Genomic DNA, 15,336 nt, shown 5'->3' on the forward strand with positions numbered 1-15,336 from the left:
TATGATGCAAGTATTATACAAAAATATTAAGACAAAAAAAAAATTGGCGATAAAGCATCAATTATGATTTCTGAGAAATCATGAAACCAAAAACTGGAATAATTGATTAAAAATTCAGCTTTGCCATCACAAGAATAAATTCCATTTTTAAATACATAAAAATATAAAACATTTAAAATTCCGTTTAAAAATAGTCAGATTTTATTAATCTAGGGTTGCCACAGAGGAATGAACCGCCAACATATGTTTTACATAGTGGATGCCCTTCTAACTGCAACCCATCACTGGGAAACATCCATGTTTGTTTAAAGGATCCACTTGCCTTCTCTTTTCTTCTCCAGCTCGGGGTCTGAGGTTAAAAGCCACTCTTGTCACTCAGGGTATTTTTCCTGCTGACACAAGAGAAAGAGAGTAAGGAGAGCGTTTTCCCCCCTCTTTAAAGAAAGCAGTAGTTGACAGAGACGTGAGAAAGCACTCACGTTTAAAGGAAGGTCCTGCATCGCTAACAGGGTTACAGAAGTGCTGCTCGTCTCTGCCCTGCTGCCTCCTAATGGGGCACAAACTGCCAATGGGGCACAAATGCAGGAGTGCGGCTCAACTACATGCAGCTCCATCCAGGTTTCATGCGGACGCTAACAATTACTTTAAGTGTACTGCTGACAAAACTATACTGGATGAAGCTCTTCTTATATGATGCCATTGGGTTATTATTTGAGATACTGTAATAGCTGCTATTCAAGTGAATTTAAATAGTTAAAATTGTATAATTGTAAAGAGCAGTATAAGTTTTATATAATAATAATAATAATAAAAATAATAATGTATTAATTCTTTGTTTAAATATTTGTAAAATACATTATGAACAATAATAACATATCAATGATTAACTGTCATGAAACTTTCTTTCTTTCTCTCTTTCTATAGCCTCAGCTTGTGAGTTTGCAGAAATCGTCGAGTTACTCCTTAAAGCCGGAGCTGACCCATCTATCAAAGATCAAGAAGGCTCCCTTCCAGAGGAGGTGACAGAATCTAGTGCCATCTCTTCTCTCCTGCGCCAGTACACTGCTCCTAAAGGCTAAAGCCAACAATTTATTCACACTAACTGTGCTCCTCATCCAAATGGTGCAGACCTGCTGTAAAACCCACATCAGCTCAGCATTCAAGAACCAAACTCAATCAACTCAGCATACTTTAGTACCAAACTTAATCAACTCTACAACTGAACTCAACATTATAGACCTGAACTTTCTTTAGAATGAGCTGATGGAATTAAAAACCTCAATTTTATTACCACCAGCTCAGCATTTCAGAATTCAACTCAACATTTTAGAACTGAACTCCATTGGCTCATCGTTTCAAAACTGAAATCCATCAGCTCATCATGGTTTAAGAACAGTTCTAGAATGCTGAGTTGATGTAGTTCACATCTAGAATGAGGAGCTGATAGGAGGTTATTTCTCTGTGCATTCTGGAACTTGTAACCCAACTGGGTTTCTACAACTGATCTCAGTATTCTAGACCTGAACTGATCTCCATCAGCTCTTCATTCTAAAATAGATCTCGATCAGCTCTTCATTCTAAAACTGAACTCCATCACCTCGTTATTTTAGAACTGAACTCCATCCACTCAGTATACTAGAGCTGAACACCATCTGCTTTGCTTTTAGGAAGAGTTCTGACACAATAAGCTGGAGTTCAGTTCTAAAATGAGCTGATAGTTTAAAACCTCAACTTCACTCTACCAGCTCAGCATTCTAGAACAAAACTCAATATTCTACACCTAAACTCAGAACTCAACATCACCATTCTAGAACTGAACTCCATCACCTTTATTATTTTAGAACTGAACTCCATCAACTCAGCATTCTAGAACTCAACTCAACATTCTAGAACTGAACTTGGAACTGTACTTCACCATTCTAAAACTGAACTCCATTAGCCCATCATTCCAGAACTGAACTCCATTCTCATGACATTCTAGAGCTGATCTTCATCTGCTTAGTGTGGTTTAGGAACAGTTCTAGAATGCCAAATTTATTCAGTTCTGATCTAGAATAAGGATAAAGGTTATTTTTCTGTGCATTCTGGAACTGAATTCCTTCAGCTCTGCATTCTGGAACTTGTTTCATAAGTGGCTTTTTAAAACTGAACTTAGAACTGAACTCTAGCAGCTCTTTATTCTAGAACTGAACTTCATCACCCTAATATTTTAGAACTTAACTCTATCCACTCTGCAACACCATCTGCACAACTTTCTTTAGGAAGAGTTCTGAAACTATGAGCTGATAAGTTAAGAACCTTGATTTTACTCCATTAGTTAATCATCTAGAATTCAACTTAATATCCAGGAACTGAGAACTCTCCTTCATCATTCTAGAACTGAACTCCAATAGCTTGTCATTCTAGAACTGAACTCCATCAGCTCATCCTTATAGAAATGAACTCCATCAGCTCGTCATTTTAGAACTGAACTCCATCCTCATGACATTCTAGAGCTGATCTCCATCTGCTCAGCGTGGTTTAGTTCTAGAATGCTGAGTTGATGTAGTCAAAATCTAGTATGAGGAGCTTAAAGGAGGTTATTTCTCTGTAAATTCTGGAACTGAACATCGGCTCTGCATTCTGTAACTTTTTTCTCATACAGGTTTCTACAACTGAACTCAGTATTCTAAACCTGAACTTAGAACTGAACTTCATTATTTTAAAACGGAACTCCATCAGCTCATTATTTTAGAACTGAACATGCACTGTGCATTCTAGAGCTAAACACCATCTGCTCATCTTTCTTTAGGAAGAGCTCTAAAATGATAAGCTGATGGAGTTACAAACACTCCTCCAGCTCAGCATTCTAGAACTCAACTCTGCATTCTAGAACTGAATTTAGAACATTACTTCATCATTCTAGAACTCAACTCTATCAGCTCGTTTTTTTAGAACTGAACTCCATCCACTAGGCATTCTTGAGCTGAACTCCATCTGCTCAGCGTGGTTTTGGAACAGCTCTAGAATGCTGAGTTGATGTAGTTTAGATCTAGAATAAGGAGCTGATAGTTTTCCATCTGCTACGAATTCTAGAACTATTATTGTTGATTCCATTTGGCTGCGAAGCACAGACGTTATACTTTCAGTTAATTTCAGAAAACTTGTCCTCCCCGTCCTAGAATGGTACATTCCAATGAATGTGTTACTGTTGTTGCTATTAAAACATGCAAAATTAAAAAGCTGTCTTGTTTTATTTACTTGTTTCCTGGAGTTTTTATATTTTGTTGTTTTTTGCCATATGCATGGTTCTTTAAGTGGTCATTTATTGAGTAATGCTGCTGATCTTGGTTTACAATTTTTCTGAATTTAAAAATGTCCTGCCCAAAAGAGAACAAGGCTTATTTCTGTCAAATTAGTAGTGTGTTGTAGTGCTTTTTGTGTGTGTCCTTCATATGTGTGTGTGTGTACTCTGAAATCCGTATCAGTAGTTGAAGTGGACAAGACTTTAAAATACATGCAGATGCATTGTTTGTCATTGTCAATAACAACAGTAACTTATGCACAACCTTTAAAGGCTCCGCCCTCTTTTAAAAGGGGGGTGGTCTCATTTACATTTAAAAAGCAGCTCATTTACATTTAAAGAGACACTCACAAAAAGTAGCATTTTGCTTTGAGCCGAAAATGGGCATTTACAGCATGGTATAGTAAATTATACATGAGGTATTTTTTACAATTTATTGGCCCATTCTAATGACTCCTGAGAATCCTATTAGATCTTGTAAAACAGCATTAAAAGACTCTTTAATAGATGCATGACGATATACCGGCAAATGTTTCAATACAGATTTTTTACTTTTTATTTTATTTACTTATTTTCATGATATTCACACTTTCAAGAGCAACATGCACGTAATTAAATAGTATTGTATAACAATAAATTGTATTATACAGTAGGGCTGCACGGTTAAAAAAAAAAAAGATCACACTCTTGATTTGACCCCTCACACGATCTTAAAGCAGCATCTCTACGATTCAGCCAAGTTCGGGAGAAGCATAAAGGCGGTCGCAAAAGTCTTCACATCGTTTTATAAACGTTGCTCCGCCAAGTAGACACCTCCAAATAGTGTTAAAAGTGTCACATACTGTATTTATAAGGTATTATTCACTAAAATTGTCATTTCTGTCTTTATGTAATGATATATTCGTGGCCACGAAATCACACATGAGCTGACGCACTGTTTGTTTACTACTGAGAGGACGCGTGCATTTGCGAATGATGTCTACTTTAGTGAACAGAACCTGCATAGGCTGTAAATAACGTTCAGTTTGTTGCACAGCGTGAGAGCCGGGCGGGAAGTATGATTTGCATGTTTTTTTTTCTCAAAGTGACGGCAGCCATGACATGAGCGCACTCGGCACTGAAAATGAAATTGAAAGTGTGCACATCAGTCAAATTATCATATCGCATTTTAGAGTTCCCACATTATTTAATTTATGATTTACCAATCAGACAATTTCTAAGTCACTATAAACAGTCTAAGTTCCATATAACAGCCAACTTCATTTTGAAGAATCCCCCCTTCCACCCCTACTCCTCCTTTCCTATATGGGTGGCATGGTGGCCCAGTGGTTCGAGTCATTACCAAGCCAGCTGGTAACGTGCGGAGTCTTTCTGTGCGGAGTTTGCATGTTCTCCCCGTGCGTATGTGGGTTTACCCTGGGTTCCCCGGTTTCCTCCAACCGTTCAAAAACATGCAACCTAAGTTAATTGACTAATCCAAATCAGCACCATAGACATGCTCCTGTTAAGTAGTTATCTTTTAAGAGTAATCCCTACCTGTTCATTAGCTACTACAGCAGGGGAGTTCTCGTGATATACCTGAGATCAATATCCCCTCTCGCCTTGCAAACGGGAGGGAGCCCTGGGCTCGAGGATCTTATGAGCTCAGGGCTCTCCCCCGGGCCAGCATGCCAAACAAACTTTATAATTATTCATTAGCTAAGTGTGAACTCTTGAATGACAAATGTCTCATTTAACCAGTGACAAAAATGGTCTAATAATGTTGTCAATGACAAATTTTTATTTTTATTTATTTGCTTGTTTATTTTACAGGGACAATACACTTGACATTGTTATACAAAGATAACCGATGTTGTGTACATAGGGCATATAGCATAAAGCTAATTTGCAGCCCTCGTCCCTGGTTAGGCTTTACATAAAATTAAAAAATTAAAAAAAAAAAACAGTCAAGAATAAAACACAATACAGCAAACATGTACAATATTTACAGAGCCATAAACATAAGATGCAAGTCCATATGGATAAGGAGAAATGTAAATGGGACCAACCTGAAAGAATAATGCTTAATGCTCACATTGCTGTAAAGATTTTAACCATTCTTTCAGCTTTACAGAAAAAACTGGGAGTTCTGATTGTAACTTTAAATGAACAGGCATGGCATTCCATAGATGTGAACCTTTTACTGAAAAGCATGACTGACCCACAGCGGTTCTGCATCTGCGGATTCTACAATTCCCTCTTAATGCTCCTATAGTCTTCGCCCCATCACTACTGAATTTATTTATTAACTCACAAACTACTTTAGGAGCAAGACCATGTATACACTTCTTAAACATGTTTTTTAAAAACGAAAACTTCAAAAAACTATCAAACTAAACAAATTATATTTAAGAATTTGACAATGGTGCCATCTTATTGGTTTCTGATCCATTACTTTTAAAGTTTGTTTGTAAAGAGACATAACAGGCTTAACAGCTGACTGGGTTGCTTGACCCCAGATTATTGCACAATAAGACATACGTAAAAATATCATAGCATGCCCAAACATTTGCACTGTTTTAAGAGATATATGGTCTTATCATACGAAAACAGTTTAAATTTGTCTTAATAGCCTTAGACATTTTCTTAATGTGGGCATCAAACTTAAGCTTAGAGTCTATGATGACACCGAGGTATTTAAATTCACTCACTTCCTTAATTTCCTTTTGGTCAATTTAGATTTTAAATGCATCTAGTGCTCTGTTTTTTGAGGAGAAACACATTGAAACAGTTTTGTTGTAATTTAGAGTTAGACAGTTGTCCTTCAGCCAGTGGGAAATACAGACCAGTTGATTGGTTAACATTTCTGCAGCCTTCTGTGAATTTTCTGCTGCTACATAAATCATCAGCATACATTTGACAACCAACCTCCTTGCAACTTTCAGGTAGATCATTTATATACAAACAGAAAATGAAAATGGCAAGCATATGTCTCAAACATAATAATTCAACTTCAGAATTATGAAGAGTTGTATTCTGATGTAATCACTTTATTGGCATTAACAACCAGGAAAAATTTTAAGTCTATTCAAGTCCACCATTACAAGTCTATACAAAATTTAGCATTTTAATCAAGAGAAGACCTACACAAATCGGCCTAATATTATTATTATTGTTTTACCATATATTTGAGAAATAACAATAAAAATAGTCTACTCATACTAGCCTTTATTTTACATCTACAGAATTGTGAGACAATCTGATTTAAATCTGAAATCAAAATTTAGATTAAGCAAAAAATAATTTGCCAGAATCGTGCAGCCCTATTATACAGTAATAATACATTAATAAATATAACTTCATATATATTATAATTCATGTAGTTGATGGCTATGGCGTTATTTTAATTTTCAGATTAGACTCGAGACATTAAATTGTAAATATAGCACAATTTAGGAATACATATGTTTTTGATTAATAAAAAGTATGATGGGTAAATAGCATACAATAAGGAATCTCTGATCAGTGCTATTAGCATTGAACTTTTGTCTCATAAAAATGTTGAATCTTTAATTTTCAATGCTGACAAATAAGCTAGGGGGATAAAAGTTGTTTTGACCATTTTCCAAGCAACCAACACAGAGGCGTCTTCAAATGTTCAAAAACAAGTGGATCATCAAGTCTGTAAATATTCCTGTGATATACCCCAAGGAAGTGGAGGAATAGTAAACCGCAGCCAGATGTGGGCCTGAATACCTCTAGTATTAGTTAAGACTAAGATCTTGAGATATTCCATAGACGGGCAGGAATCATGCTTTTGGTTTGTTTATAAAGGCTGTTTGTCCCTTATTCCGGTAATTTCCATAAATCCGCTGGAGTTGGGGGAGGGTCAGTGCTGCTGACGGCATCCTGCACGACAGTGACACTAAGCCCATTACGTTTCCATTATGTGCCTCAATTTCCCCCTGAGCTCTTCACTTTTGACACAGACTCCTCTAAAATCATGTCCCATATTGCTCAGCTTTCTTTACTTAACGTTTATGCATTTTTACAAGTCGCCTCTCTGGATGCTTCCCTAACACCATTAGTGCCAGATGGTGGAGGTTTGTTACTCTCACTCTTTCTCTTTCTCTCTCCCTCTCTCTCTTTCACTGTCTGTCCCCTTCACTTTCTCTCTTTTAGTCCAGCTTAAATGAAATGCCAAGTACTGGGCAACTCTTAATGCAGTGCTTTACTCCAGCCTCGCTTCATATTTGCCGGCCAGCAAAAAAGATCTCCCTATTAAATCTTTGTATCAAAAAAAATCTTGCAGCTGTAGTTACTATGTGCCTGGTGTACTACAGTCAAAAAAATTATGATATTTGCTGTTTGTTCAAACTACTTATTTAAAATGAGCTGAAACAACACAATTTTGGGCTTGATCTAGGCGCAAAGTTCAAAGTGCAGGGTGCAAAAGCATTAAGGGCGTGTCCACTTTTGCTATTTTAAGGACAGAAAAATACACTTTGCGCAGCGGCGCATGGTCTTACAGGGATGAGATTATTCTCTTAATGAGTTCTGGGTGTATTTTGAGAATAAACCAGTTTGAGTACCATCTCCCATTCCCTTTAAGAGTCAGAGTTTACATGGAAAACCTTGTAAGTGGAAAAACCGAACACTTTACTAGCGAGAAAACAGTTAAACAGAGCACCTGCAGTGTGAGAATGAGAGAATAAGGGACTACTCACATTATGCTATCCATACTGTGCCCAGGCCCGTTTCCTGGATCGTTTGAGAAGTGTGAGCGCGCTGAATCGGGTTCACTTGGGCTTTGGCGCGGTACGCTTCTGTGTGAGTGCAAATGCGCCAAAGCCCGAAACTGAAACCGAGACGTGACTTTGGGACTTTTGGGTTTCATATGGATTTGTTAATCATTCTTACTGTTCAGTGAACGCAAACTGCCGTAGGTTATTAAAGATTCAAACCCTTCACTGCATGACAACTGCACCTTCAGCAAACTTCCTAATTCCTGCAACATGAGGACTTTGATTGTTTATAAGCGTCAAAAGTGACTGATCTGTTCTGTGATTTATCTGACTGCATCACTTCATATCATATGACTTAAACAATATAACTAAAGAAATCTCCTCAGTGTTGAGAGAGAGCGCTTACTGAACAGCGCAGCATCGATGACGTTTATTTCTTTTTCATATGTAAAGATATTTGCGTATTTGCTGTACATCCTGTGTGTATTAAGCAATGTATAAGGAAGGCGCACAACTAACGCGCTCTGCGTTGGACTTTAGACCTCTATTTTAGTTCCTCATAATAGCCTCACACCAGCAATGCGCTCCTTTTTTAGAAAAGAACGCCTATGGGTGCATATCTGAGCGCTCAACACTCTCGCTCAATGTTACAGTTACTCCTTGATAATTTGATAAAACAGTACATGAACAAATAATGTTTCCACTTTATATTAAGTGGCCTTAACTAATATGTACTTAAATTGAACTTAATAATTCGTTACAATGTACTTATTGTGTAAATATCTGAGGTGCGTCCCAAATCTATTATACTATTCCATTTTGTAGTTTAGTGCAAGTATTGCATTTATACTGAAAACTCTAAAAATAATAAATGTGCTTTCATCAGTGGCCAACAACATGGTCACCCACGAGGATCACATGAGTTGCTGCCAGGCCTGTTCTAAAAATAGCTTACCATAGCCACATACCAGTAAGCTTCATCCATTATTTTTTGTAGCTATTATTTTTAAAATCACACTTGCATTGGAGTCAGTTTCAAAATGACATTAAGTTAAAAAACCATTAAACAAAATTTCATATTAGCTAGCTGTTCTTTATAGCAACAGCGTCAAGGAAATTGCTAGCGGGCGCAGTAAAGGGGAGGAGGTGATTACCCCCGAAAACATGGCAGAAAAAAAAAAAAATTTCACAGTGAAGGGGAGGAAAAGTTTTTTTTACGTAATTTGCTGGGAGACTATGACGACAGTAAAGTGGCACAATGTTAAGAGACATTTCAGAACGTGTCCATGAACCATGCTAACTACCCACTGGGCAGTGTACTACAAGTGGAAAAAGCTTGTGAGTTAAAGGAAGGTTTGTGCAAACAGGAGTCTTTATTCATGAGAATGGTGAGAAACTGAAGCCTCATTTAGAGTAACACATTTCTTGATTAAGAAAAACAAGGTATTTTTAAATGGGAAAAACAGCTTAAAGACAGGAACGGGCATAATCTTCACTCTCTCTGATGTCCAACTCGGGGCAACTACAATGGTTAGTAGATTTGGTGATAATTTCAGTAAAATCTGACAGTTGATTTATGATACAGAATTGATCATCTGTACAAACATGGTACAGCATAGTGCATGATTTGTTGAAAATTGTTAGTGGTTAGTGAAAATATTGTAGAAGTGATCATTTTGAAGGGTGACTCCAACCCTAATCAAACACACCTGAATGAGTCTCACTAGGTATATTTAAAACACCAAGGCTGGTGTGTTAAGGCAAGTTGGAGCTAAACCCTGTAGGGACACCAGCCCTCCAGGACCGAGATTGGTGGCACCTGCTTTAAGGTTACATGCTGAGTGACTGATTGACTGACTGACTGACTGACAGTTGCGTGACACGTGAGGCCAGCAAACACGGTGTAGCTTTCAGTTGAGATGAACACAGTTTCCATAATTATACTTTATAGATAAAGGTCTGTGGCTCTGCATATCACTTTATCTTGTTGGAGTTTATAGCCATTTCAATTTACTTCAGGACGCATTGATACCGCTCTGTAGCTCTATTGGAGACATTCATAAATATTCCTAGCCAATCTAATAAATGTTGGAGACATACTTGTTACATAAACTTCAGCAGTGTTTATTTGAGAGCGCACAAGAAAAGCAAAGCAAACAGATTTGCATGCTCGTATTGCATAAATGCGATCTTGACTTGTACTACTGCGTTCTTGACATTTGTCATTGAAATAACACCATAGGTAGTTGGTAGATCTGTGTAAAACAAAGGCCTGCCGCCACAGCTGGAAAAAATCCTAAAGGAAACACTGTAGATGAATATCATTAATGATTAAGAATAATATATTTTTAAAAGTTAAGCAAATTTGTAATTTGAGAAGTGGGTATTAAACTGGTAGACTTATGGAGCTAATAATATGCCAAAACAATCTGAATTTCTTAATTTGAATTTGAACTTGAATATTGAATATCTGAATTTAAGGCAAGTTAATTTTTCAAGACATTTTTTATTATTATTATATTTTTAGCTCCATAGTAGCCCTCCAAAAAAGGTAGCTCTCAGTTTCAAAAAGGTTGGTGACCCCTGCGTTACACGTTGAAGTCATTGTGTCCAGGCAAAAGATCCAAACACAACACGATTCATTTATTCAACTCTAAATCTACAATTTCATTATAGAATCAATCGTTTTAAACATGGTGCGCTTTCAGATTTAAACCTCAGCTGGATGTTTTCATTCACTTAAGAGCTGTTACACACTGCATGGTAGGTCATTGTCAAAAACCCATAATAGGGTATATGCGGAAGTATATTAAAGGACTTTTAATTAGTCAGTAGCCTGGGTTAAGCGCTTCCGGTGAACTTTATAACATTGCAAAATCGGCTCGTTTAAGGTCTGTTTTCTTTGAAAAACAGCGATCTCCACTGGCTGAGTGATATCCGATATAAAGTGGGTCTGACAATGTACAAGAAGCACTGCATTAAATTACATTTTCCCACTGCATGTCTTTAAAATATTAACATCTATTTTACCCCAGTATATTTAATGAAGCTTCTGCGCTAGCCTGACAGGCGTGTGCGAGTAAACGCCTTTTTATCTTGTTTTACGCCCGAGCAACTAAATGAATGCCAAAGTTTATTTAACTGATTGTATTTTAATCACATTACAACATCGTTGCTGCAAAAAGAACCATATTAAGTGGAAAAAAAGTCACATTAACCGTTCACCGGAAGTTGATCAGTATGGTAATGTTTACTCATCATCAACGAATCAGTTGAAATCGTTCTGTGTCTTATTTAACAATGACCAAGGAGACTTGAGTATTGCTTTATTTCTTCTTGCTAAAGTCGTCTGTGGTCATTTGTGTCATCCTGTTGTGTCAAGCTCTGATCTTCATTCACATTCATTCGCAGTCACTACTTACTTCTATTTTTTAAATATATCTATTATGTTTTTATTTTGTCCTGTCTCTGTAATTCTGTTGCACTGTAGAAGCTCTGTCACAAAAACAATTTGCTCATTTGTGTGAACATACCTGCTAATAAAGCTCTTTTTGCACAAAAATTGATACAACGCAAATGTGTTTACTGGAATGCACATATTAATTAATTGTTCACCAAAAGACTAGCAATGTGAGCTAACAAAATCAATAATGTTAGTTTTGATTTCATTTGTACTTTAAACTGTGTTCTGGGGCCTGTTTCAGTAAGGAGGTTCAAACAACTCAGAGTTTAAACTTGAACTCTGAGTTGATTTACCGAGAGAGTTTTCGGTTTCAGAATAGCGAATCTGAGTTAGGTCAATCAACTTTCAGTAGACCAACTCAGAGTTAAGCGCGCACACCGTGACTATAAAAAGGCATTATCAACGGAGCGCAGATATTATGAGTGACCATGGCAACATCTTTAAAAAAAAGAGATCACCATTTCTTTCTCCAGCTGAACTTGATGTGATCATGCAACGTTATAGCAAATTCATTTCATTCATTCATTTTCTTGTCGGCTTAGTCCCTTTATTAATCCGAGGTCGCCACAGCGGAATGAACCGCCAACTTATCCAGCTAGTTTATACGCAGCGGATGCCCTTCCAGCCACAACCCATATCTGGGAAACATCCATACACACATTCACACACTACAGACAATTTAGCCTACCCAATTCACCTGTACCGCACATCTTTGGACTGTGGGGGAAACCGGAGCACCACGCAAGAACATGCAAACTCCACACAGAAACGCCAACTGAACCGAGGTTCGAACCAGTGACCTTCTTGCTGTGAGGCGACAGCACTACCTACTGCGCCACTGCCTCGCCCCGTTATAGCAAATATGAAACAGAGACAGTTAGCCTGGGAAAACAGCTGCTCAAGTTAATGCGTAATTTTACATTTAAAATATTTTAATATTTAAGTATAATAAAATAAGTAATGTAATGTGTGATGTTTATACATTTTTTCTAAACTTTTATACACGTTTATCAGTTTTAATAGATTTAAGAGTGCACTTGTGTTTCTGCCTTTTTTTCTTGATAAAGTGATAGAGTTTGATATAACATTTAGAAGGTAAGCAGTACTAAAAATACATTTTAGAAAAAGTTTTAACTTAAACTCCTTTCTGAAACAGGACCCCGGTGTGCCTGACCAATTATAATCCAGTATTCCAGAACCCAAGTAATAAACATGAGCAGAATCAATCAAAGGGCGAGGTCATTGTAGTGCAGCGAGAAGGCCATCAACTTCTTTATTGCATCAAATGCAAATGAGAATATGCCCAATACACCTCCACAGTAAAACTAAAACACGTGGCCGGCCGTTTGTCCTTGCTAAATGACCCTTTCTATATTTGTATGGCTGCTGAATTAAAATGCCAAACAAGATGTCAGTGCACAACACACACACACACACACACACACACACACACAAGAAAAATACTCCTTCCATGCAGCCCAGATTAAATTTAGGCTGAATAACTATTTGCATGTTAATTTATTCCTTCTCACCCGGGAGCCTGGTGAATCGTTGGCTTCAGGAAGTTCGTAATAAAAGCTCGCAGATCGATGATAATGGCATTTGCGCTTGTGTTTGTCATCTTTGCAAAAGCAACAGTGCAGGAATTTGCCCAGATTTATATGTATACTAGTGCTGTAAGTGGCGTGTAAATTATCCCAACTGTCTTTGTCGCTGTTTATCTTTGTAAGAGTGAACTATTAAAGGCCGTACATTAATGGCCGCGGCAGCCCCAATCAATGCCTGAGTGAAATCAGCTCATTTGTGGCGCGTTTCTCTGCTAAGAGCGCCCGCTTTGCTATTAAAGACCCTCTTTTCCTGTTTATTCCATAAATATTGCTTCACATTCATACGTCAAGCTGAAATGTATCCTAACCACGGCATTTGAGTAATTTAGATAACACATTTGGCGCTTTTTTGGTACAAATGTTTAGAAAGTGGTTTTAAAACCCAATAAAACAAGTCTCAAAAAGTTGAAATGCACCTAGTGGCTCTGTCCATAGCATATAACCTACAATATAAATCCATCTAGTCATTATTTATGACCCTTTTTTGTAAATGTAATCATGCGCGTTCACAAGCGGATCGAACTCCATCCATCAAAACCAAAACGCGCGTGATAGTGGTGTTTTGAATGCGGTTATTTTCACTCACAGTTGTGTGTTTCTGGTCGTTGGGAACGTCTGTTTGTCCTCGTTTCACAGAGCAGTTTACAATTAGGTAACGTTTAGAGGATTAGGGAAGGTTTGACTAAACAGCAATCTGCTTCAGTCTATGGAAGCAGAAGGATGAGTGTGTGGAGCCGGCGAACAGATGCGCGTCCGAGAACAGGTTCCACATGTTTGTGTGTGCGCGCGCTGGCTTTGTAGAAATGTTTTGCCTTTGTTCCATTTTGTGCCACCAAAAATGTGTCACCCCCATCTAAATTTGTTAAATGCATCTATTTATTTATACAAAACCCAATATTAGGTGTATACATCTGAAATGTTATTTGAAAATATGGATTTAGTTTAGTTGTATTTTAATAGGTTGTATAATCAGGCCTAAATTTTAAATTGAATTAATGGCATCATATTTTTGTAAACTTAATCATAATTTTTTTTATTATTTAGCCTGTAATTATTATATTATTTAAGATCAAAATGTATTATATTTACTTATATATAACTGTGCTTTTCTTAAATTATAATAATCATTTATTATTATTTTTACATTTTAATGCCTTTTTATTCCAAAAAGTTATCCCTGGATGGAAATCAAACTGATTTTCTATCAACTATTGGATGTTAATTCAAGCCTTTTCCTTAACGTTGCAGTCATGAACAATCTGAAGTAAAAAAAAAATAAAATATATAAATAAAACATAAAATAAAGAGCTGTATAACCTGTATGTAGTTATAAAATAATATTAAAAGATATGAGTGTTTAGTTTATTTAATCGTATTTTAATAGTTAGTGTAGTTACATTTTTAATTTAATTAATTATATTATATATTTTTATATCTTATTTTGAATAATCATGTATTTTGTATTATTTAGCCTTTAAATATTATAATATTTTAATTTAAAATGTATTCTATTTGCTTTTATATAACTATGATAATCTTAAATTATAATTATCATTTTAAGTATTATTATTTTTACATTTTGATGCCTTTTTATTCCAAAAAGTTTTCCTTTTCTTACAAAAAGTGACATTTTTTACAATGTGTTCAATGTGCTTTTTGAATTGGGATCAAACTGATTTTCTACAAAACAACTATCGTGTGTTAAGTCAAGCCTTTTCTTTAACTTTGCAGTCATAAAAAAAAGAAACAAAATATATAAATAAAACATAAAATAAAGTTAAATATTATTTAAAATATGGAAAGTATTTAGTTTAATTAAATGTATTAAATAAACTAAATTTTAATAGTTTGAATAGTTGTATTGCATTTTTTATGGTTTTTCTTATTTTGAATAATCATATATTTTGTATTATTTAGCCTGTAATTACTATATTATTTTAAGTCAAAATGTATTCTATTTTCTTTTATATAACTATGCTTATCTTAAATTCTAATCATCATTTTATTTATCATTTTAAAATTTTATGCGTTTTTATTCCAAAACGTTTTCCAGACTCCATTTTTAAAACCCCAAAGGACATTGTTTACAGTGTGTGTAATGTGTTTATTTAAATGGAAATCAAACTGATTTTCTACAAAACAAGTATTGTGTGTTAAGCCAAGCCTTTTCTTTTAACTTTGCAGTCATAAACAGTCTGAAGTAAAAATAAATAAATAAATAATAATAAAATATATAAATAAAACATAAAATAAAGAGTA

The 15,336-nt window shown here is 35.9% G+C and overlaps 1 protein-coding gene across 1 annotated transcript in view; it reads left to right on the forward strand.

The window, feature by feature from the left end:
• The window catches only part of acbd6 (acyl-CoA binding domain containing 6), a 60,641-nt gene extending 57,420 nt beyond the window's left edge, over positions 1 to 3,221 (forward strand). The window contains 1 exon segment of the mRNA NM_001025455.1: positions 925 to 3,221. Within this exon segment, the coding sequence (NP_001020626.1) occupies positions 925 to 1,079 (155 nt within the window). The 3' untranslated portion in view covers positions 1,080 to 3,221.
• The last annotated feature ends 12,115 nt before the right edge of the window (positions 3,222 to 15,336 follow it).

The sequence above is a fragment of the Danio rerio genome, chromosome 8, assembly GCF_049306965.1.
Source record: "Danio rerio strain Tuebingen ecotype United States chromosome 8, GRCz12tu, whole genome shotgun sequence".
Classification (NCBI taxonomy): Eukaryota; Metazoa; Chordata; class Actinopteri; order Cypriniformes; family Danionidae; genus Danio; species Danio rerio.